At 38.7% G+C, this 25,101-nt stretch overlaps 1 protein-coding gene and 1 non-coding gene across 2 annotated transcripts; one reads left to right on the forward strand and one right to left on the reverse strand.

The window, feature by feature from the left end:
• Window positions 1–1,348: 1,348 nt before the first annotated feature.
• On the reverse strand, window positions 1,349–24,688 carry LOC131302642 (ribosomal lysine N-methyltransferase 3). Its single transcript, XM_058329385.1, has 5 exons — window positions 24,517–24,688; window positions 24,047–24,431; window positions 16,897–17,093; window positions 4,132–4,417; window positions 1,349–2,476 (listed from the first exon to the last, which is right to left on the reverse strand). The coding sequence occupies exons 1-5, from the start codon at window positions 24,537–24,539 to the stop codon at window positions 1,811–1,813; spliced, it is 1,557 nt and encodes a 518-aa protein (XP_058185368.1). The 5' UTR covers window positions 24,540–24,688; the 3' UTR covers window positions 1,349–1,810.
• LOC131305829 (small nucleolar RNA snoR100) lies at window positions 17,909–18,015 on the forward strand. The gene has a single exon (XR_009193386.1). It is a non-coding gene; the product is annotated as a small nucleolar RNA snoR100 (small nucleolar RNA).
• Window positions 24,689–25,101: the final 413 nt, after the last annotated feature.

Raw genomic sequence — 25,101 nt, forward strand, 5'->3', positions numbered from 1 at the left:
AAGACCTTCCTTTTCCTGATCAAATTTTGATGATCCGAGTCGCTCAATGTGATCAGAATGTAATTTTAAAGGTACCTGCAAGAAGTTGGCAAAAAAAAAATAACCGAGAAAGACTTCATCGCAACAGTTTTTTATTGAACGGTTCAATAAAAAACTGCTCAACTCAAGCCCTTCCCAGTCTGTTTTTTGCCAATTTCTTGCGGGTACCTTTAAAATCACGTCATGAACATATTGAGCGGCTCGAATCATTGAAATTCGATGGGAAAATAGGAGGTCCTGACCTTAAGAGGTTCTGACTTGATCTGACTGGATAGATCATAGATAGATAGATTCTATTATATAAAAAGAGAACCCAAGTTTGATCTCACCCTTTTGTTAAAGCTGTATAGACTTTTGATAAACCAAAATACCCTTTAAAACATAAGTAATTCAACTATAAATAGTTTCCATACATTGTAACTGCAAGGATAAAAGAGAGAAGTTATTGCTTGATTAGAACTCCACGTCTAATAACTCCTATCAACCTAGGGCACCGCCACACGACACCTTAGACCTCTTTTCTAGCACAAATCTTGCTCAAGGACCCAGACAAGTGTGTAGTTTCTATCCTAATGTGTCTAGGAACACCACATGGCGATGACCCATTTACACTAAGGAGTATTTTTGGAAACCGTTTTTTTTTTCCTTTCACTTTTTGCTTTTTGCATTTCCTATTTTTGGCTTTTTAGATTATAGTTAACATGCATAATGAAAGTTTGTGAATATGCAAAATTCATTATACAAACGTAGTGTATGAGAGTATAATCGTCAAAACCCATATTAGACCTACGTAGGGTATAAGAGTTGCTCATTATTTGAATGTAACTACTTCCACTTTTGAAAATTAAAAAAAAAAAAACAGATTACAACATAAATGCTTCACCGGAAAATAAGTTGTCCGAGTTTCTTTCTACATTAAAAAAACAATCCAACTACATACACAACACAAATCACACAACCCCTCAACATACATGTGGAACCCACACCGTGAGGGGTTGTGAATTGTGTTGGGGTTGGATTGTTGTGTATGTAGTTTGGATAAAAAAAGAACTACTCAATTTTCGGTTCTCCCACTGAGGCGTTGAAGATTACTTTACCAAATGTGCAAGTATATAGGAAGTTAGGTACAGAGCTTTAGCGGATTCAAAAACAGAACAATACATAATGATAACATATGATTGTATCATATGCCGCAAAACATTCTGTTCAAGTGGGATTACCTCCAGAGTATACATCTGCTTGTTCTTGGCAATCACCTTTTTCTGTACACATGCATGCTTATTTGGTGCATGGGGACTTTTGGGACACATTAACTTGAATCAGTCCTTGGATTGAAAGCAAACGAAGATAAATTACAAACACAAGTTTTGATTACCGCAAATACTGGAAGGTCCCAAAAAAAAACCCAGAAGAACTAAAAAACAATCGAACACAATAATATCATAGTATCTCCCATCAGTGATATCCCATCACGTAGAATCATTGGCAATGAACTGCTGATAGGACATTTTACCACCCAACTTAACACCAGTTGCCGATTGCCACAGAGAATGTAAATACTTCCTCAACTGAAACATCCTGCAGCCATTTTTTGCTTACCTTCCTTTAATGGAAATGTGAGGTTAGTAGATGCACATCCATTTGTTGTTGCAGTTCTGAGCACCAGAAGAGCAAAGAAGAGAATGAAAGAACAGATCCCTTGAAATGATGCATGTTACGTTCTTTTCAACTTCTTCCTCACAACAGTTTTAGGTCGTTGAGATGCTAGATATTAGGTTCTTTTCAACTTCTTCCTCACAACAGCTCCAGATAATTGAGCACCCGCAGCAGCAGCATAAGCTTGGAGCTTTTGGAGGATCCTTCTCTCACTTGTACGCAGCATTAAGGAATGGTACAACTTCCTCTCTCTAAGGGGGCATGACCTCTTCAATGCCTCAATATCATCTTCGAAGGAATTTGAACCATAAAAGCTATCCCGGATATTAGCAATAGTCAGAAGGGCTTTACGGACACTTTTTGTCAGTAGTAAATCCTTGATTGTTTCTGGAACTTCTTCTGTTTCAATATTGCCATGTCCTGGTAAAATAAGGCTTAGAGATTTGTTTAAACTCCCAGCAGTTGATACTGTGAGATCCAGTTGACGATATGGTTCCTCTGGTAACAACATAATATAAAGCAAAATCAGGAGCTCAACTTGGGGTTCCCCATTCAATAAGATTTCAAAATATTCAGAGTTCTGGCTGACACACCCACCGTAATCTAGTCGTCTCCACAATGACAACCTCATTCTACTGTGGCGGCCCGAAAACAAAGATGAACTCCATTGCACTACAAGTTCTAAATCTATATTGACAATATCATACGGATTATTTGCCTCCGTAAATCCATACCTATGTAACAGTGCAGCATTGCCTACATATCCATATGTATTGAAAACCTGAAACAAGAGGGAGGACCTAAGTACAAGATAACCATATTTGGAAAAAAAAATGCACTTTATGAGACAAGTCTAAGACCACAAGAAAGAGGATTCAACAGCGACGAGTATTCATGTTGATGTCATTGTATATTTATACCTATTGGACCACTGGATGGGGTCTTCATTAGGGAATCACGGGTTAGAAAATATGGGGCAAATGCCAGCAAATTGGGACTCTACCGTACCATATTACAACAAACAGAGCAAATAACCCAACTAGCAAAAGGGCAGTATCATGGAAATGTGGGTCAAGAATGTCACCTGGAATGTCAATAAAAGGAAAACGAGAAGACACAGAAAGCCCCTCTCCAAAAAAAAATTCTTCAGCATCCTTTCGTTATCATTATCAGTTCTCAGTTGTTACGGAAACGATCTCTCTTCGAATCTTGAGATCCCAACAACTTTGTCATCTGTTTTTTGTTTCATTCTCCATCAGTCACATGGAGTTTAGAGTAACTTAATTTGCTTTTCAATAAGTGACTTATTTCCATTATTAGTCAACTTTTTTAGCTTCATCAAAAAAATTTACTTTTCAGATTTGTCTCAATGGCAGGACTCCTGGAAGTATAAAAATGTAAATGGAACTTGTAAAAAATTCAGAAAAGACAAGTAAATTAAAATATTTGTATACTTCAGATTATCTTTTCTTTAATCCACTTCTTCTCAGTTTTGGCGATAATTGTTTATATTTTAGATTCCTTGTCAAGATGAGTTTTTAATCCAACAAAATTTGACACAAAACAAACAGAAAAATTTAGGCCAATAAGGACCCTAGTCTTGTTTTCTTTCCATCCCATAATCTTTTGTTCTCTCTTGTATTAAACTGTCAAGAGGCGGCTAATTGCAACAAAATTCTCATCATGTGTCGTGGGATTTTCTGCCCATGTTGAAGTCCGTCGTTTCCACCTGGATGATACTTAGTCCTAAAATGCCGTGCAACTATCACGCTAATTAATTGTTTTCCTTCCAAGGAAGAACACAATTATGTACAAAAATTAAGCACATCTAAAAGCAATTTTGTTTAACGATAAATCCTTAAAATAGGATTTTACTCAATCAAATCAAACCAAAAAATATATCTAGAAGCGTTGAAGCCATTTTTCCCTTTCTGGCATTTGTCCTGCCAAAAGTCCACGCTACCAATAGTTCATACATTTGATTTTTTGTTCTAATGAGCTAACTTTAATAGAAGTAGATTATATAGTTCAGGACTTCTATAACTCAAACGAATCGTTAAATTCACCATCTTCAACTGAAAGTGTATCATACTTCAGAAAGTGCTTTCAACAATGTAACTCACAAGGGCATTTACAAGGAAGTGCTTTCAAAAATGGGAAGAAGACTGATAACAGACTGCTACGTGGTCATCCATTGTTTCGCTCTCTATTTACAAGGAAGTTCTGCAGATTTTAATTGGTCAACTTGGTCAAATAACCATGAAAAGAATGTTTATTTCAGAAAGAGTAAATCCCTTTTGCTCAACAAATAACTTAAAACTTACCAATTTCCAAATGTAACCACCACAATTTACATATATCACGATCATGGATAAGAGCAACTTATTTCAACCATGAAAAAAAAAAAAAAATGAGAAAGATAAGTCAAGTTGCTACCTCAGTCCCACTTTTGACATCTTTCACCATGATCATTTCCAGAACTGCAGGATCATCTCCAAAAGCAGAGGGAACACTAGATGAACCTTCTGTTGATAGGAAATTGAGCGTTGATTGTTCACCAGAACCAGAATTTTCATACTCCTCACTTACGAGATTGTCTTCAGTATTACCGACATACTCATAAACATCATTTTTGAGGTTGTCTTCCTCATCACTCTCAGGTATAAGATGAGAAGATATAGAAGTGAAGTGCACATCCTCAGCTCCTGTTTTGTGATTGAATCTGGGTATCAAAAAACATTTGATTAATAAAGAAACAATATGACGACATAAATAGCGATAAATCAAAATTAAAAATAGAAGGCATGCGAATAACAAAATGAGAAGGTATCGCTCAGCACTTCTTACAACAAACAAATAGCCATAAACCTTTTTGCATGCATTTTAGGAAGAGAAAGAATTAGCTAAGAAGTGGAGCACAGGGGGTAAAGGACCAACTTCAAACAAAGAGAGCATTAATGATCGTACAGGATTTCAAGGCCACGTTTGCCAGCCTTAAGATATCCTTCATTTGCTTGCAATGGCTTTTAGTGCATCTTTTCCTCAAAGCACCACTTATCTCATTCCTCTCAAAGTATATTATCCTAGGTTTAAGAAATTAGAGTTCCTTGTACATTTCTGTAGAGACCCGTATTAAAAAAAAAAAAAAAAACCTTTTATTTTAATGTTGTTGATATTATAGGACCTTTTATAAGAATTGATTATTGTGGTGAATAAGGAATTGGGGATTGATATGCAAGAAGTTGAAAGTTCGGTGCAATTGTGAAATATGTGAGTGTATGGCATGTGATAGATGTATGTGTGGGTGTAGGAGATAATTTTCTCCTCAATTATAATTCTCTCTTTTCTCTCACAGTAAACACAACACACACCCACGCCACTCTCTCATCTCTCCCGCGGCTTCTCTCTCCCTCTCTCTCATACCCTCCCCAAATTTCTTCCCCAAATCTCAAATTAACCATGGGATCTTGGAGCATTCTTCTCCTAGAGTCGAGTTCTAGCCTTTGATCGCGTTGGAAAGCTCGGAGGAGGTGTTTTCGGGAGAGGTTTTGCCTGGAGATTCTTGGGGTTTTAATTTCAACCTTCAAGGTAGGGATTTCCTGCCTTCTTTACATGTTTAAGTGTTAGTTTGATGTACAAGAATCAAGTTTGTTCATCTATTTTGAGTCTTGAATAAATCTAGTGTATGCTGAAAATTTCGTGGGTTTTGGTAATCTGTCTTTTGGGGGCCCTTCTGCTAGGAATCAATTTTTGGTGTCTTCATAACTGTTAAAGTACGTTTCATTACGAAGATTTCGGTACCAAGATCATGCAAAACCAACAATCAAACAATTAGTTATGAATTTTTGAATACTGGCTGTTTGCTGGATATGCGAATCTGTGCGTGGCTGTTTTTTTTTTTAAACTTTCTGGGCATGATGAACATTTTGGGTGGCTTTGGGTCTTTTACAGGAGCTGCATATTTAAGTTAAGAAGGGATTGGCGTTGGAATCAAGTAATTTGGTTAAGTATACAATTTTTGGTGAATTTCTAAAGCAGGGTTGGTTGACTGGTGCGAAAATGGTTGCGAATCGGTTTTTCTTTTGATTGTTGGGTTAACCTCCTCTCGTTTCTGAACCTGGGATTTTAACTGAGTGTAGGGCTTGTAGTGGTGCAACTTTTGGTGTTGGTTTCAATATTTTTGGGTTTAAGATGAAAGAATTATGATTTTTCAATCAATTTTACTTATTCCCGCGTAGAATCTGACAGCACCGGCGGACTTTGGTATAATGGCCATAACTCCTAGCTCGGGACTCGAAATGACGCACCGTTTGTTTTGTTAGAAACTAGACACATAGAGCTTTCCAACGGTACGTCCCATGCATCATGGGTATGTCCGAGCGATAACAGATTTGCATCCAAAGTTGACCCAAATTCTGCCTTTGCACCAGTTTTTACTGTTATGTTGAAGCTATAATCGCAAGGCCGTAGTTAGGTTACCCGAGAGCTGTTTTTGATGTATGACCTATGGATTCAAAGGAGAAGAAGTCTACTTTTCAATGGTTTAAGTGTCGCCATGGAATTCATGTTGTTTAATTGGATATGGTCAAATGTAAATGATTAATTTCGCCAATTTGATATGTGGGGATGGCATCGTCTAGGTGACTAAGTGTTGGTTAAAGAGAACTAGTAAGTATAAAAGTTGATGTTATCATTTGAGATATGATGATGTGGTAGGATATATGGATTTCAAGGAAAGGTGTGGGAATAAAATGGAATATGAGTAGTGAAATGAATGGTCTGCTTAGGTTTGATTGTTTGGACTTACTTCCATGAGATTGAGATCTTATAGGATTGATTGACACGTTGGGACACGTATTGACTAATGATTAGTTTGTTAATGAAATAGAAAATGAGAAGTGTAACAGTTGCTATGTGGATAAGTATACTGAAACAAGAATACGTGAGAACTTGTGGTGTATAAGGGATTGGCTTATTGATATGCGAGAAAATGACTTGACTTTGATGTTAATTGATACTTACAGAAAAATGAACAGTTTTTCCTCTTTATGTGTTGTATCCATGGGTTGGTTTAGTTTGCGTCTTTTGCTATGTGTTGGAAGTAGAGAAATGTTGGATAATGAAATTGCTTGCTCAACGAGAATATGTGACACTATATGAGTGGCATGGTGGATAATTGAATGGTAATAAGAAAGCCACGGATCCACCATAAGGTGAGATGCCGGAATGAAAGCCACGGATCCACCATAAGGTGAGATACCGGAATGAAAGCCACGAATCTACCGAAAGGTGTGATGCCGGAATGAATATGGGACGCACAGGGTCCTTAATGCCCGGAAGTGCACAAGAAAGCCACGGATCTACCGAAAGGTGTGATGCCGGAATGAACATAGGACGCACGGGGTCCTTAATGCCCGGAAATAAAATCGAAACGTGTGACATGGTGAAAACGGAGAATCTTGTTATTATTTATTATCATACTAAGATTGAAAATGTCAGTTTGAGTTGTTAACTTGGATCGTCTAATGTGTTAATACATGTTTTCTTTTATTTTTCCCTTTAGACCTCCAATCATTGTGGCTTGTTCTCCTGATGTGTGATGGACATCTTGTTCTGTGTGAATGTATAATTGGTACCTCGTGGTGTGATGCATTGTGAGAGTTTCATATATGGTATTTGCTTGTCAGACTTATAAGGAAAATCTTAATGTGGAGGAGTTTTGCTAGATGTTGAGTTTGAAGTTTGATTTGGGATTGACGGGAGAGTTTCCTTCTTGTTGAGGTGCGATATTGTTCGACTTGTCATTGCTTACCTTATGTTCTAGCTCTACATGCCTAGTGTGTATATTTTTGGTGAGAGGTTGGTTAGTTGTATGATAAAAGAAAGTAAAACATTTTGTTAAAGAACTCAGACTAATCTTTAGGTCATTGAAATGGAAATGAAAAAGCAAGGATTGGTTTGGGTAACGCCGTAGCGCTAAGCTGAGATTTTTAAGAAATTGGTGTGTGTAGGTGAGAGTGTCGGTGTTTGAGAAATGGAGTTAAATATTTTCCAGCGTGAGTATGACATTTTGAGTTTCACTTTTTGACAATACAAGTATGCTTTTGGAAAATGTTTTCCCTTGTGATCTGTCTACACTTCTGCATGTAATTTAGGTATGGATATCTCTACGAGCTAATGTAGCTCACCCTATCCTTTCAGGTACTCGCCATGGCACTTAGCTTGGATTGCATGGAGTGCACATTGAGACGTCTCTTGAGAGCTTCTTTGGTATCGTTAAGGAAGTGTTGATCATCTAGCCTAATTCATGCTGTGTACTTTAATCGCAATTGAAGGTTGTACCATTTGACTAGAATATATGTAAAGCCATGTATAAATTCCTCTCCTTAATTATTATGAAACCCTTTTTAATTGTAAATGTTTGGGAGACTTTGTAAAAAAAAAAAAGGAGAATAAGAGACTTTGATTCGTTGTTTGGATTGGCATGACTTTTAAGGATAAATATAGTTAAAGAGAAAGACTTTTGTTTGTGGAAAACATATTATTATTTTAGTTAAAAATCGAGGGCGTGACAATTTCATTGTTATATGTCATGATTGTGTAAGCTTGCTTGATTAGAGCACTTGGAAATGGATCTATTATCCCACAATTTGACTGAGGTAGCAACTTGAATTAAATGTTTGAAATTGTTTGAAATTGGAATTGGATCTGTTATCCCATCCTTTGTTAGCCCCGGGTACGCTTCCTGGTAGCAATCAAATTATGATGTCCCACCCATGGAACCATTGCTACTGGTTCTAAAGATCAGGAGTGACACCTAACAGCACATGCTGCAGATCATTACCATCTTAAACAATACTAAACCCGTAGTATATTATCAGCTACACAAACAATTCAATCCTTCCAGCATGCAACTTCCTGATCATATCTATAGCAAATGGAAAATTATCCAGTCCCAACGTAATAATATGCATACCATCTAACTCATGCAACTCATATTGGTGAAATTATGAACTCGTCTTGTTTCCACCATCCTTGGTCTCCCTTGAGTTATATCCTAGGAGATCACACAGGACATCCTCTCCCATTCGTCTATAGTGATGTGCTCATTGAATATTGCATTTTGTACTCAATATTTATGGCTAGGAGTAGCCTAAAACATAAAACACATCGTAATGAGTTCTAAATTTTCAGAAAAGGTTATGGTTAGACAACTACATTGTAATAAATTAGTTTTTCTATCATCCATTGTTGGAAAATTCAACTCTTAATTTTTATAAAAAAAATAGCATTTTACTTACAATAATTGTACATTTATTTCTTGACGAACCGAATTTTCAGGCAAGCTGTACGCACTAGGCTGACACGAGAGTGTGGCCTGTCATGCATAAAAGAGCTTAGGTTTTAGGAATAACTACGTGGACATGGGTTTTGAGTAGCACTAGGCTTTGTGGGTAATTAAGTGTACTATATTTACTTCTGTCACATTAATAATTTTTCACTAAGTGTGGAAAACTGTTTATCCAAATTACAGTTTGAATTTTAAAATGTAGGATGTCTGCTTCTTCGAAGTTAGGCGATTGGACCTTTGACTCGTTCAGCTTCTACAAGCGCCGAGGACGCCGCATCATACCTCAAGATTCTTTCCAATTCGAAGCACGACTCAACGATCGAGCTGAAGAAAACCTTAAGGAAGACATCAAGAAGAAGTACGAAGGATCGGACAACTGCCCTAGGGAAAAGCAAAAGGAATTGGTGCATCTCCGCCTGCTAAACCACATCAAGAAATACCAACAAGCACTTAAAGATTGAGAGAGACAAGGCAAGGTACGATCGTTTGAGAGCGAAGGCTCTAGCCCCTCCATACATCTCCGTTCACTTGAGAGCGTGGGTTCGCAATACTCTGGGCCGCGTGCACCACTGCCCGAACTCGCTAGTCCAGGTTTTCTCGCCGCCACCGCCAGCTGCCCCAGTCTTCTTAGACATATTCTTAGACTCGGAGGAGGAGGACTCGGAGGAGGAGGACCCCGAGGAGTCGCTGATGGGCGACACGGACTAGAGTAGTGTTTGTACTTGTTGGCGAACCCTAGTAATAGTATTAAGAAGATAGGGTCACTTGACTTTTTTTAGCACTCTCTTGCATTCCTAGTGGTACATTTATGTTACATGTAATTTTCAAATTGTGACATGTAAACAGATGTAAACCTTGTTATCTTTGGATTATCTATGAAAATCTTTTGTACAATGCTTTGTCCTTCGATATTTAGTTAAACTTTCAAACAAACCAAACACGAAATCAAGAGCCCCCTCCTAACTTGAACTTAAATCTTGTAGATGATGAACACACGAAATGGGACAGATACCAACGGTCATAACAATGAACAAAAGAACGCTCAAAATAGTGGGCCCAACCCTAATGCCAACGGGCAAATCAGAGTACAACACCTTGCCCAATTATTTCAAGCCTTCATGGCTGTCATCTCTCTCCTACCCCCCAACAAGAAGTTTCACACGCACCTGGCGGGCCTTTGACTAGAAGCCAAGCCGTTGTTGAGGCTTGGTTGGAGGAGGTTTCTTATTGTGTATAACATTTGTAATTAAGTGTGAATATTTACTTTCGTCACATTCATCAAATTATTAATTTTTCACTACGTATGAAAAATATATATTCTAATAAAGTTTCAATTTTAAAATGTAGGATGGTGTCTGATTCTGAGTCACTTGACCTCAGCTTCGACACTTGGGGACCAGGAAAGACTTTCAGCCTAGGAACCAGCACTTCTTTGAGCGCAAACTCAAGTACTTAGCCGAAGAGAGTCTAAATAGGGACATTAGGAAAATAGAATAGGAGTTTAGCTGGTACTCAAAGGAGGAGAAGCGAAGGTTGGTATGCCGCCAGATGAAGAACCGTCTAAAAGAATGTCGTCGGGCACTACAGATTGAGCACAGTGAAGCCGAGTATGCTCGCTTGAGAGCAGAGGCCCTAGCTCCCCACCCCCAGGCCCGTTATTGTCTCCGCTCACCTGAGAGTGTGGGGTTTCACGTAGCTGGACCGTCTTCGCCGCCACCAGAATTGCCAATGCAGATTTTCTCACCACCAGCGCCAGCACCTCCGGTCTATATAGACATATCCTCAGACTCGAAGGAGGAGGACTCAGAGGAGCCGCCGATGGGCAACTCAAACTAGAGTACTGTTTGTACTTGTTAGCGAATCCTATTTATAATACTAAGAAGGAACTGGACGTGGCTAGTGCGAAGCAATTGTTATCTCCCCGAATATCCAATGCCTTCAATATCTTTTTATCTCCCCGAATATCCAATGCCTTCAATATCTTTTTATCTCCCCAAATATCCAATGCCTTCAATATCTTTTTGATCTCTACCAACCAAGCTTCAGCAACAGTTGGATTGGGCTTCCCTTGGAAATAAGGACAGACCGTGTTTGCAGAATTCATTCAACGCTTGACTCCTAGTCAAGGGTCCACGTGGTTGTTGTGGAGCCGGTGCTGTTGTGGTATAGCGGCGATGAAAGCCTCAAACAGTTGAGCAAGGTCTTGGACTGCAATGAATCCATTGTTGCGTTGTGGCCCACCATCTTGATCATTGTTTTGGCCTTTTTTTTTTTATTGTTCTATCCATTGTTCTAATTGTTACCAGTGTTGATCCCAGTATTTTAAATGGCGAAAGGCGCGAAAGGTCCCCTAGAGCTTTAGCGCAAGGCGAGGCGCGCGCTTTATTGACGCGAAGCGCAAATTTATTTATTTATTTATTTTGCTTGGCAGCAAGGTGCAATTTATTAAAAAAGTTTTCAACGCAAACAAACACTTATAAAACTTTCAAATGTCATAAAACATAACATTTCAATGGTAGTTAGACAGAACCACCAAACACTAAACAAAACATATCATCCATGAAAAGCAAACATAATAACGTTTATTATTATTATTTTTTTTTTTTCAGATGTCATCTACAATGAACAAATAGAAAAAAAAAATACCATAAATGAAAAGTACCATAAACAAATAGAAAAAAAAGAGTTCATAAACTGTAAACGGAGCTAAAAAAAAGATATTGTAAAAAAAAAACCAGCAGGTGTAGATAAACTGAAAAACAGAGCTATAAAATTCGTGACAAAGAAGAAGAAGAAGAAGCAGACGTGAGAGAAGAAGAAGCACAGTGGAAACATATGTGAGGAGAAGGAGGAGGAGTTACCCGGAAGGAGAAGAGAGAGAGCAGATCGATCGAGTCGAGAAGGAGAAAACGAAGTAACGCTGTTACTGCAGTCTGATGTACTCGATTGATCTCAACCCTAGAGGTTGATTTACTCTCAAGAAAATTATTCACTACATCACCCACCTTGTATGCACAGAGATGAAGGGCTGAGATCGATTTTTGGGATTAATTGACTGAAAAACCAAAAGGCATGCGCCTCATCGCCTTGCGCCACGGCGCGCACTTTAGAGCCTCTACCTTGCCTTTGTGTTCTGCACTATAGCGCCTATACCTGAGGCGCAGACCTTGCGCCTCACCTCGCCTCGGCGCCATGGCGCGCGCTTTTTAAATCACTGGTTGGTCCCATTCCGTGTCTCCACCATCTAAAATGCATATATAAGTTTAAGTTAGGGAGGTTTTCCATTTTCGTGGTTAGAAGCCATATTTTGAATGAGTGATGGATGCAACAACCCTAATGTGACTAAAAGTCATTCTTCATAGATAATCCAAAGAGAACAAGGTTTACACCCGTCTACATGTCACGATTACATAATTACATGTAATGCAAACCTATCACTAGCATCATGAAGCAATCGGAGAGGCAGTGAGGCACAAGTCAAAAAGGAAGTCAAAGAATTAGTAATAAGTTCCAAGGTGTCTTTTAAAGTTTCAAGGCCGGTATTAAGTAAGTTTGTTGAAGGGTCATTTAGTTAAGTTCTTTGTATTGAGTCTTAGGAGTCTAAAGGTCTTTGTTGGAAGTCTAAGAGTCATGTGTTGGAAAGGTCAAAGGTTGGGTCTATTTTTATCCTTTAGCTAGTATAAATAAGATTGTAAGCCTAAGGGCAAATCAACTTTCCAATCACTATTAATTCAAGAGTTTCTATCTCTTTTCCTAGTGGATTTCAAGGGCTACTCGTGGATTCGAGTAATTATCTTGTCTGCTAAAACGATATCTAGCCTTCGTGTACTTTCCGTCACGTTAGGCGCTAGGGCCTCTGCTCTCAAGCGAGCATACTCGGCTTCACTGTGCTCAATCTGTAGTGCCCGACGACATTCTTTCAGGCGACACTTCATCCGGCGTACCAACCTTCGCTTCTCCTCCTTTGAGTACCAGCTGAACTCCAATTCTATTTTCCTAATGTCCCTACTACTCGAGTTTGCGCTCGAAGTAGTGCTGGTCCCTAGGCTGAAAGTCTCTCCTGCGACCGCGAGTGTTGAAGAAACCCCAAGTGTCGAAGCTGAGGTCAAGTGACTCAGAATCGGACACCATCCTATATTTTAAAATTGAAACTTTATTAGAATATATATTTTTCATACGTAGTGAAAAATTTATAATTTGACAAATGTGACGGAAGTAAATATTCACACTTAATTACAAATGTTATGCACAATAAGAAACCTCCTCCAACCAAGCCTCAACGGCTTGACTTCTAGTCAAAAGGCCCACAAGGTGTGTGTGAAACTTCTTGTTGGGGTAGGAGAGAGATGATAGCCATGAGGGCTTGAAATAACTAGGCAAGGTGTTGTACTTTGATTTGCCCATTGGCATTAGGGTTGGGCCCATTGTTTGACCATTCTTTTGTTCGTTGTTATGACCATTGGTATCTGTCCCATTTCGTGTGTTCATCATCTACAAGATTTAAGTTCAAGTTAGGAGGGGGCTCTTGATTTCGTGTTTGATTTGTCTGAAAATTTAACTAAATATCAAAAGACAAAGCATTGTACAAAAGATTTTCATAGATAATCCAAAGATAACAAGGTTTACATCTGTTTACATGTCACGATCTCAAAATTACATGTAATGTAAACCTACCACTAGGACTAATACAATAGGTACATGAATACATGAGAGTGCTACAAAAAGTTGAGTGACCCTATCTTCCTAGTACTATCACTAGGGTTCGCCCAAAAAGTACAAACACTACTCTAGTCTAAGTCACCCGTTGGCAGCTCCTCTGGGTCCTCTCCTCCGAGTCTCGAGGATATGTCTATGAAGACTGGAGAATTGGCGGTGGTGGCGAGAAAACCTGCACCAGGGAGTCTGGCGATGGTGCAGGCGGCCCAAAGTAGAGCAAACCCACGCTCTCAAGTGAACGAAAACGGTAGGAGACGTACTGAGGGGCTAGAGCCTTTGCTCTCAAACGATCGTACCTTGCATTGTCTCTCTCAATCTTAAGTGCTTATTGGTACTTCTTGATGTGGTTTAGCAAGCGGAGATGCACCAACTCCTTTTGTTTTTCCCCAGGGTAGTTGTCAGATCCTTTGTACTCCTTCTTGATGTCTTCCTTAAAGCTTTCTTCAATAGTTGAGTCGAGATTCAAATTGGCAGGAATCTTGAGGTATGATGCGGCATCCTCGGCACTTGCAGAAGCCGTACGAATCAAAGGTCCAATTGTCTACCTTCGAAGAAGCAGACATTCTACATTATAAAATTCAAACTGTAATTACAATACATAGTTTTCCACACTGGTGAAAAATTATTAATGTGACGGAAGTAAATATATAGTACACATAATTACCAATGTCATACCCACAAAGCCTAGTGCTACATAAAGCCCATGTCCGCGTAGTTATTCCTAAACGTAATCTCTGATACGAAGCTGGGATAGAGAAGGTTTGACCTGAATCGAGTCGAAGAGCCAATGCGTTAATAGAGATGGTCGGTCACATGGCCGTTACGTGCACTCGGTGCGTTGACGTCAATCCAAGAAGCAATTAGGGCATGCGCCTAGCGTGAGATTGCTTGGTGCTTAAGCTAAGTCACTCTTTATAAAGTATAGTTTAATACTCTAGGGGTACACCTTTCATACTAACCCTCAGAGCTCCGTACTTTCTCTCTTTGAGTTGAGACTCACTTATCCATTGAAGTGCTTCCCAGTCGTTTCTAGCTACTTAGGCACTAACGATTCTTATCAAGGTTGTGAATCCTGTACCATATCGGCTGGTACGTATCGTTTAGGAGTGGTATCTGGTACAGTATAGATCTAATTTTGTCTTGGGTAACTTTCCAGTGTTACCCAGCGTTTACGGGCGGTACCGGCGAGTCCCCGCAGTACACACCAAGCTGTGAAAAAGCGAAGAAATGAAAGGAAAAGAGAAAGGGAAGAAGATTAAAGCCTGATTAGTTTTGGTCCTTCCAGCAAATCGAGAACAAATGGGAGATGAAAAGTACTCCTGGGAGTGTTTCTTGTTCAGATCTAGGTCCTCTAGAGACATTCTGGTGAAGTTCTCCACGTTTTGGACTGAATCTTGAAGGTCTCCGTCGGCTCCTTCACACCTCTTCACAGTCGGTTTATTCTTCACGCCTTGCAAATCTGAGATGGTGGACGACTGAAAGTAGAAAAGGCGTATGGGAGTGTGCAAGAGCCTTTTGGAGATTATTTAGTGTGTATGATACATCATAGTACAATAGTAGCCTACATCTATTCTCTTTCTTTATTATCTTTGTCTAAGAAGCACGGATATGGATACGGATACAATACGATACGGATACGCGAATACGTGATTTTTCCAAAAAGAAGGATACGATACTTTGGGGGATACGTTGAATATAAAAGTAAATAAAAAACATATTATATATAATTTTTAATTCCTAAAATTCCATTAATAATTAAAGTTTTCCATTACACAAGTTCACCATTTCACATGCCGAGATATATATATTTACATATAGTTATATATATAACTGTATCTATATAGTGTTATATATACACACACACACACACTGGGAGAGAGATGAGAGACGAGAGACTTACAAGGTTTTCGAGAGAGATGAGAGACGCGAGAGAGGATATTGTCGGTGTGTTTCTAGTGTCGATTGATGGGGGGAAAAAGAAAAAGATAGTCCTAATTGCAATTTTAACCCATATATTTCAAGTAATAACATATTTACCCTCGTGCGTATCCAAAACGTATCCGAGCATATCCAACACGTATCCGAAACGTATCGGGATACGAAAAACAATTCCAAAAACAGGATACTTTAAAAATATGCATTGGATAAGTATCCGGAGCGTATCCGAGAGTATCGGTATCCGATACGGATACGATACGTCATACGGAGGTCAAAATAGAGTACCAGTGATTCATAGATCTTTGTTGTCCTCTTCTTTATTTTGTCAAATCTTTTCAACTTTTCAACATTAATATTGTTTTGTTACATAAATGAAGGTTAATATTATGGTAAAAATATTGTGTTTTTAATGTATATTTAATTATAACGAAAAATCCAAAATTGTATCCAATACAGGTACGTACTGGTGATAAAAAACGGTAACATGTCTGGTCCGATATTCATATCCTTGGTTCTTATCTTGCAGATTGGCTCAGGAAGGAGCTTATCTTGGGTCAAGAAGGAGCTCTGTTCCAAATCCGAACCTAAGATCCATCTAAAGAGAACCGAATAAACACCACCCCTTAGGTATGTTCATATGAATAACAACTTAGTATCTATCCTAATATATTACATATTTTTTGCCGTGTCCCCGACCATGTCTGTGTGCCCATGTATTTTACAATTGTCGTGTCTCGTCTCCATGTTTGTTTCCGTGGCAACGAATGTGTTTGTATTCATGCTTCTTAGACGCTATCAGATTTCTTCTCACTTTTCCCATGTGGATACTTGCTCTTCCTTTTCTGGTGTAAGCTGTGTAATTTTGAGCAAAGAGAGGTGTAAGCTCTCTTCCCTTCGAAGAGGAGTGAAGCCTTTGTCAAGCTCAACAATATCCTAAAAGCCTCGCCCCCAACAGTTAACCCTTCCAATTTCTTAATCTTATATGATCAAGCTGCTTGCGACTCTCAAATTATCATATATCTCCAATGAAACATTGAACAAACTATAGATAGCAACTTATAGACACCACAAACGAAGAGGGAAAAAAAGAGCAAAAAAATCACAAAAAGTCGGACAAAGACAACTAATTTCGAGAACACATATCCACAAACTTCCCAGATTACCTTTAGATATAACGAGTTAAAGAGTTAACTTACAGATCAGCCAATGGAACCATCCCAAATCCGTGGTAATCATCTATTTCAAAAGAGCGAGAAGCAATAAGACTTTTTGCTGCAAAGTACTGTTCAACGCCAAAGAAATCTGGATTAAGCTCGAAAGAATCTGATGCCAAAAGGGGCAGAATACACTCTTTCCAGTCCTCGTAGACAAGAGACATGTCTTCTTTAAGTATCTGCCTACAAATATGCCAGAACGATCAAAGGAATGAAAATTTCAAAATCGTAACTAATCTTAAAATTACACTTCAAAGTTGCCTGTAAAAGATTATCAAGTACAGTAAGATAAGCTACAAAAAAAAGGTTGGGAACAACAAAGGATAAAACATTCTCCGACCCTTTTTGTTCGTTGATCTTTCGAATTCAGGATATCCCAAAATGCATGCGCATTTCTTGTTTGAGTGGATTAAGTGCATGCTCCCTTATAACGTTGGAACTCCCAAAATGGACAAATGAAAAGGGACACAAGGAGTAACTAAGTTTCTGATATACGCCACAACTTGTGGCCCACAAGTGATGTAACTAAACCCTCCTTCCATCAGTTATGTAGAACTAAATTTAGGTATTCCTTAAACATGACTAACGGGGATAAAATTGTAACCAAATCCAATCATGTTTGTCACTAATTTTCACAAAGGACAAGAATAATGGTAAGCATCCACCAAAAACACGAATGCAATGAGTAGGGTGACAAGGAATGGTGATCAGTGATCACTTGTCACCATGCAATCATTTAAGAGATACTTCCATGGATGCTCATCATAATGTTACAATTCCTAGCAACCTCATTAGTTTTCAACATTAACACTAATGTTATTGATCTCTCTGAAATCCATGCACAATAAAGCGAGTGGTGCTATACAAGAACTGATCACAGAATGTTTGCTTTGGCAAAAGCCTCATGACATTGTTTCCAATTGGTAACAGCCTTTGTATTTTCCTAAGCAATTTGAATGTGAACAATCATCGTGCATACAGATGCTCTAGACTATAATGAAGGAAGAATGATAATGTGCACAGAAATTGAATTGGGTCTCTAGGCCTACCCTCTCTGATGCCATTTGGCTTTGATTTGAGGCATGGTTTCGCAGCAAAACATGTATAGGGGGGCCACTGTTTTAGTAGTATTCTGAGAGCAGCCACTTTATGCATATTGCCAAAGGTTAGGTCTATCTCCAATCTTCCCCCGCCCATACCCCCAATGATTGGGGACTACATGGGTTATGATATTGTTGTTGTTGTATCGTTTCTCCTGATAGTTGAATTGTCAAAAGAAACATGCCATAATTAACTACCCGCTATTATGAATAAATATTCCCCTGGTCTATCGCCACCTTTTATTTCGATTCATAATTACTAGAGTAGTGAAATAACCAGGGTAGTGCCAACATTTTGACAGAAACAAAGCTAAATTTCATACAGGAACTCCATTGGCTCAATGTAGATATTCCTCTTGCGCTACTTGTACTTTGCTTTAGCATCAAGTAGTGGAAACATAATCTTCAAGTACCCACCATATTCTAGAACTTGCATCTCTTAGATTTGTTTATTCACAATTATCACCTTGTCTTAACTTAGTCTTTTTTGTTGAGTACTACCAAAAATTGGCGAACCAAAGTGCACGAGGCATATTCATACTTGAATTTGAGAAGAAAAATGGTAGCTTATTCATATTTAATTCTAAAGAATATTTTATCTGTGGATAATAGTTCAGTAGACTTATTTAATAGGTGAATTTATACGGAGACCCCCTCATCTATACGTTTGGACACTAACACCCCCTAATTTTTAGAAACCCCCAAAAGCACCCCCTCATGTATAACTGTTAACCAATCAACATCATTCTGTCAAAAGACCATTAAGATCAAGAGGTCAACGTGAACAATTTTTTATAGATGCGAGAGACAGTATGGGTGAGTTTTAAAGGGTTTAATCGTCATTTCCCCTTATTCCATTAAAAGTGTTAGCCAATTCTTTATTTCATATAGATGAGGGGGTTTGGCGGTTTTAAACGTTATGGGGTCTCCATGTCCAAAACGTATAGATGAGGGGGTTTCTGTGTAATTTCACCTATTTAATTTTTCGTCATTTATCTTTAGGAGAATATAGTTAGGTTAAATCATATTATTGTCAGTAATAATTTATGCAATGGAAAATATTTCATTTTTTTATTATCGGTGCCAATACTTTTTCTTAGACGTGGATTTCTATCGTCCCTTGGCTGCGGATTCCTACGGTTTTATCCCGTTGTGTAATCCTCCCACATGATAAACCCTTACCATACGTCTAGAGAGATCATTTCCATAACTTGGAGCTTGCACCACTAGAAAGTGAATGGAAAGGCTTATCGGTGGACCAAGCTACCATTTCAGTTGTATGCTTCCAATTTGCGAGATTTTTCTTCATAACATTTTGCATTGGTATATAGAATCTCGCTCATAAGTTAACAGAGCATACACTAAGATGTTTTGTGTGCACAATAGTTGTAACTGAGGTCACTTATAATGGATATACAAGGGGAAAGACCTAAATCAATGTATTATGTTATAGGAAGAATATGCTTAACTTAATATGAATGAGCATCGTCATGCATTACAATTTAAATAATCCATATGAAAAGGTAGGTTTTCAAAAAGAATTTCAAGTTTTCAACACATGTAAGCACATGCACATGGGGCTCTGTCAGTTTCGACGTAAAACAATTTACATGAGAAGACTTGTTCATGTAAAATTATTGCCAAAAATATAATTTACATTTCTATTTATTTGGTTCGCAGTTGGAAAAACTCATAATTACAAACATATCTTCCCACTAAACACTTGAACTAGAAATCAAAACACCCAAAATAATTAGCAAAATCAAAATAAAGGGCTAATAGCACGCAAATTTTGCCAAAGGTCACGTATCGATGTTATACATTCAACGAACACCTATGAAGCACCGACACCTCTAGAGGTCGACGTATTGCAGTGTCGATAGTGTTCTAAATGGCGACCGGGCGCTAGGCGGAGGGTCAGCGCCACGACTACCCCCCTTGGCGTTTTGTTCGGCAACCAGGGAGGCTAGGCGGAGCTTGGCAGCGCCGAAGTCGACGATCGGCGGTGGCGGAGAAAGAGGGAGAGAGAGAGGGAGAGAAAGGGATAGAGACGAGAGAGACGAAAGAGACATACCGGAGACCAGCGACGACGATCAGCGTGGGTTTCTCCATCGTGGGTTTCTCGATCTCTAGATCTGGAAATCAGTATATGTATATAGTAGTATATATATGTGTGGTATGGTAAACTACACTACAAGTCCTTTTAGTATATATTAATACCATATTATACACATAAAAGTACGGAAAATATCAAAAAAAAATACCAAAAAAAAAAAAAACTCCTAGGTGCTTGGGAGAGGGTCGCCGCCCAACTACTGCCGAGCACCATTTAGAACACTGAGTGTCGAACACGGGGACACGGTGGGGACACATATGGCACACGCTACGTGGCGTGTCCCATAATTTAAATTATATTTTTGAGAGGGACACGGCGGGGACACCGATGGGGACATGGCAAGGGTCAAAGTGTAATTTTAAAAAAATAGGGTCAAATTGTAATTTTTTTAAAATTTTGGGGGCTAAATTGTAATTTTTAAAATTTTCAGGGGTCGAACTGTAATTTTTCAATAGGGTTGTACTGAACTTATGGATGTCTTATTTTGTTTGAATGGTATTGAAACTATGGATTTTTTGTTTTGTCCACATTTTGCCATTTAAACTTGAAAAAAAGTGAATAAATAAATATACACGTGGCGTGTCCCCTGCGTGTCCGTGTCCCCATTTTTTTAGAATTCCCGTATCCCCGTGTCGGTGTCTGTGTCCGTGCATCATAGGCAAACACCGACAATGACACTCATCGGACACGTATTGTCACTCAAGTCAAAAGTGTCTCATATTTTGTCACTTTGTTTTCCATTTGGACACTCCAAGAACACTCTACAACTCACTAGGATACTCTATGGACACTTGCGAGGGTTTTCTTGTGATAGATGGTGAATGATTGAATACAAAGACACATGCGATCCATATAATGGCTTTTGTTGAAACACTTTTGTTATTATGTACCAGTAAACTTGAAAAATGGCATGGTGTTTTGATAAGGACATAGATGCCAAGATTGAAAAGGCAGTAGCAGTCGTCGTAACGGTAGCAATCGTGTTGACGCGATTTTGGGGGTGTAACCATTGTAGCCTATCGTAGCAATAACCAAAACATGATTGTTATTTGTTTTATTTGATTTTTCACGATATATCAAAAAGCAACTGATATATTTTATTTCAACATATGTGCTGGGGTTTTAAATGGTTATTGGTGACTTCTCTTTACATACTCTACATAGTCTGAAATATTTCATATTTTGTTGTTAATTCTCAGGTAAATGATCATTCTTGTCGTTAATATTACCGGTTCCTCCTCAAAAATTAATGATGTTTTTTTTTCCCTGCTGGTAACAGCCATAACAAGCCGTTACCATTGCTATGTCATAATGGAAGATATTGCTACGTAACACCAGTATGCTTGGGAATTTTCATGACACAGCTATATTGGCCATTGGGACCCGATACTGTTACATATGTCAACATCACATGTGCTGGGGTTTTAAATGGTTTTTGGTGACTTCTCTTTAGATACTCTACATAGTCTAAAGTATTTCATATTTTGCTGTTATTCTCAGGTAAACGATCATTATCCTTGCCGTTAATATTACCAGTTCCTCCTAAAAAATTAATGATGTTTTTTTGTTCATGTCGGTAACAGCCATAACTAGCCGCTACCATCGTTATATCGTAATGGAAGATATTGCCACATAACACCTGTATGCTTGGGAATTCTCATGACACAGCATTGGCCATTGGGACCTGATACTCATATATAGGTAAAAAAAATCCAACAAGGCGTCTTTTTGAACTTGAGTCAAAGCAACTACATCTTCTAGTTGTGTGAAGCTGGTTTTGTAAAGCCTTATCTTCTCGCTATCTACGAATTGCCTTCATCCGGACACGCCAATTCTCAATAGTGCTTTTCGTGAATCAGGCCACTTCAAATGGAACCATTCCATCAGCCATCGCTCAAGAAGACAAGCATAGGAGAAGACTTAGCTTTCATTTCATGCGTATTTTCATTTCACCCATACATCAAGAGTCTGGATAACATGGGTGCTTATAGTGATCACAAGATGTAACTTATCACCCCTAATTAACATGCACTACACCCTTGATCTCCACTTATATTATGGTTAAGGACTCTTCTACTTAACGTAACTCCCACACTTCCACTAGTTCAAAATAAACAGACCGCTACATAATATAACTTCCACTAGCAACACCAACACCATTAACAGAAGCAAAATGTAACTCCCGAAGTATAAAGTAAGAAACAAGTTTATTTATTCCCAATTCCAACAGATACGAAGCATATGGATGGGCCTAAGTGAGAGGCAGGCAGGGACGACCACCACCCCCGTATATTCGAAAAGCATCGATTATTGCATTAGCATTTGTAGCTACTTCAAAAATATATAGGTTTGCCACCCAAGAAGTTTTAAAAAATCTAAGACTTGCACTGCAAGTTCAATCTTCATGTCAGGAAACAATTATGCGCCCATCCTACACTCATATATTATATACTATTCCCTAGATTTCGGAAGGTACATAGACAGGTATACCCCATTCCAGTTTTGGTGACTCAGACTCTTGCAACAAGGTTTGATTTGCAAGTTGCTTCATCTGAATCAACTAAAACTTAGAAAAACCAAAAGAAATGAAGAAACAACTAAAACCTCAATTGATAGTACGGTAATGATCCTAATGGATAAATATGCAGATTAGGGTCCCAAAATTGTTATGTAAATTCCAACTAAAAGATAGGACCATCCAAAAATAATTCTTCCCAATCTGTTATGCAAAAACAAATTAACAGATAGGACTACCAATACTAAGTCCTTGTTTCTTAATCAAATAGAATGGAGCCAAGGTGGGACTAGAAGTGGCAGTAGCCACCACTACGATTTTGGCAAGACCACGACTCAAACTCATGAGGCCTACTCAAATTTTAATCCATTGAATCTATATTGAGAATCCAAACTATAAACCTATTATGTGTTCCACTAATCAGATAAAATAGTTCATACTTTTGAGCTGGGAATTCCCATCACTCCATAAACGCTGCGAATGTGATGCACAAATTTGAGGAATTTGGATGCCAATCTGCCGTAAATTGTTTTAATGACATGAAGGAATGTCAGAGTATAACTAAAAAATGTCTCACTTTACTAATAGATTGACAGTTTAGAACACTGTGTAGATATGGGAAACATGGTAAATTACATATTGCAGATGCTATTTTGTACCTTTTAATATAGAGCATTCAATCGTTCCTATATATTTGCATATGCACGCATATCTCTATATAAGTAGTATTATTACTACCATTCCATCTTTCTTTTCAACTTAAGATTGCCCATTTAGATGGAGGGATTTCATAAAAGAAAGGGTTATGCTTTCTTGCCAAATCACTCATTTGGATTGAGTATTTGGTGAGAAATGGCAAGAAAAGTACAAAGAAGAATTTTTTTGGATTGGCTCTCCCCCTTTCTCACCCAATCTCACAAAAAATGGTGAGATTTTGTGTGAAAGGACTCCCCTTTCTTATCTCATCATTTCTCACAACCAAAGGGACTGAGTGATTTCTGGTCTTGAGAAAAGAAAGGGTTATGCTTTCTCACAAAATACGCTTTGCATTTACACTCATTCCTCATCATTTCTCACAACCAAAGGGACTGAGTGATTTCTGGTCTTGAGAAAAGAAAGGGTTATGCTTTCTCACAAAATACGCCTTGCATTTACACTCATTCCTCATCATTTCTCGCCTATTTATCCAAACACGCGGCAAGATTCTCCTTTCTATTCTTTTCTTTCCCCACCAAACCCCTCAATCCAAAGGTTTTAAAGCTGAGGCTCAAAAAGCGTAGAGAATAGATACGTTTACAATTGAGTTAATTTTTCTTTTATCCCCCTAAACTATTTATATTTTGTCTACTTCGTCCAAAACTATGTAAACAACAGTTTTCAATATAACAGCGCAAAGTCGACCTTATGAAGTTCAGTGCCTGACAGAAGAGATTCAACTTCCTCCAAAGTCCAGTTCAGCGGTATAGGCTCAGACTCGGGCAACAGCTGAAGATACCCAAACCAAGGCGAGCTTTGTCCCAAGCTCTTCTCGTACATGAGAGCTACCGAGAGCCCCAAGTAACCCTCGAGACCGGCGGATTCGATCACGGGCCGAGCACGTGAGGTCTTGATCGTGAGGCACGACGCCTTGGGTATCGTCGCCACCAGGTCGCCTTCGTGCAGCTCGCATACGGTCATTACTGATATTCCTTGTTGTTGATTTGCTCGGTGGTGGTCTATGAGGCGGAGCGCGTCGCTGTGGTCGATGCCTTGTGACCTCATCCACCGCTTGAACGCTCTCAGTCGTCTGTCCCAGAGAAATGTGCGTTTAGAAACATGTGTATGCATGTATATACGTTTTTGAAGAGAGAGAGAGAGAAAGAGGGGAGTACCTAGTGGTGGTGGCGGCGGCCATTTGCGGTGGAAAGAGATCGGCCGCGCGCAGACAACGAATATACAGAATCCTGCTCAGAATCCAGAATATGGGAAGGGATTTGGTAATGGGCGAGGGGTGATTGGGCTGGATATTCTGCTGGTTTGTGATGGAAATTGGGCTGTTGGCCCTGGCATGAGAACTTTGAAGCACGGCCCAAATAAAGTGATACTAAAGGATTTTGTGGATCGATATACAAATTCTGAGTTATATATTTTTTGGGAAAATGACGGCATAGAATGTGTTTTGATAATTAATACCCGTCAATGACATTTTTAGTATTAACAAATGTTCTTAGCTTGTCCTTGGTGGGTATCAATTATCAAAACACGCCGTCATTTTCACTTTTTTTTTTGTGATACTAGGTGAGCGGCTCGTGCTAGCACGAGATGTCTCATGCCTGGTATTGGCATGATGTGTTTCACGCCTGGTATTGTTTTGTTTGGAGTATTGGTATTGTAAACTGTGGCAATTCATGGTAGAATATGTTTTGCGAGCAATTTGCATATATTTACATATACTTCGAAGTCACACTTAAGTCAAT

Source organism: Rhododendron vialii, chromosome 10a (genome assembly GCF_030253575.1).
Source record: "Rhododendron vialii isolate Sample 1 chromosome 10a, ASM3025357v1".
Classification (NCBI taxonomy): Eukaryota; Viridiplantae; Streptophyta; class Magnoliopsida; order Ericales; family Ericaceae; genus Rhododendron; species Rhododendron vialii.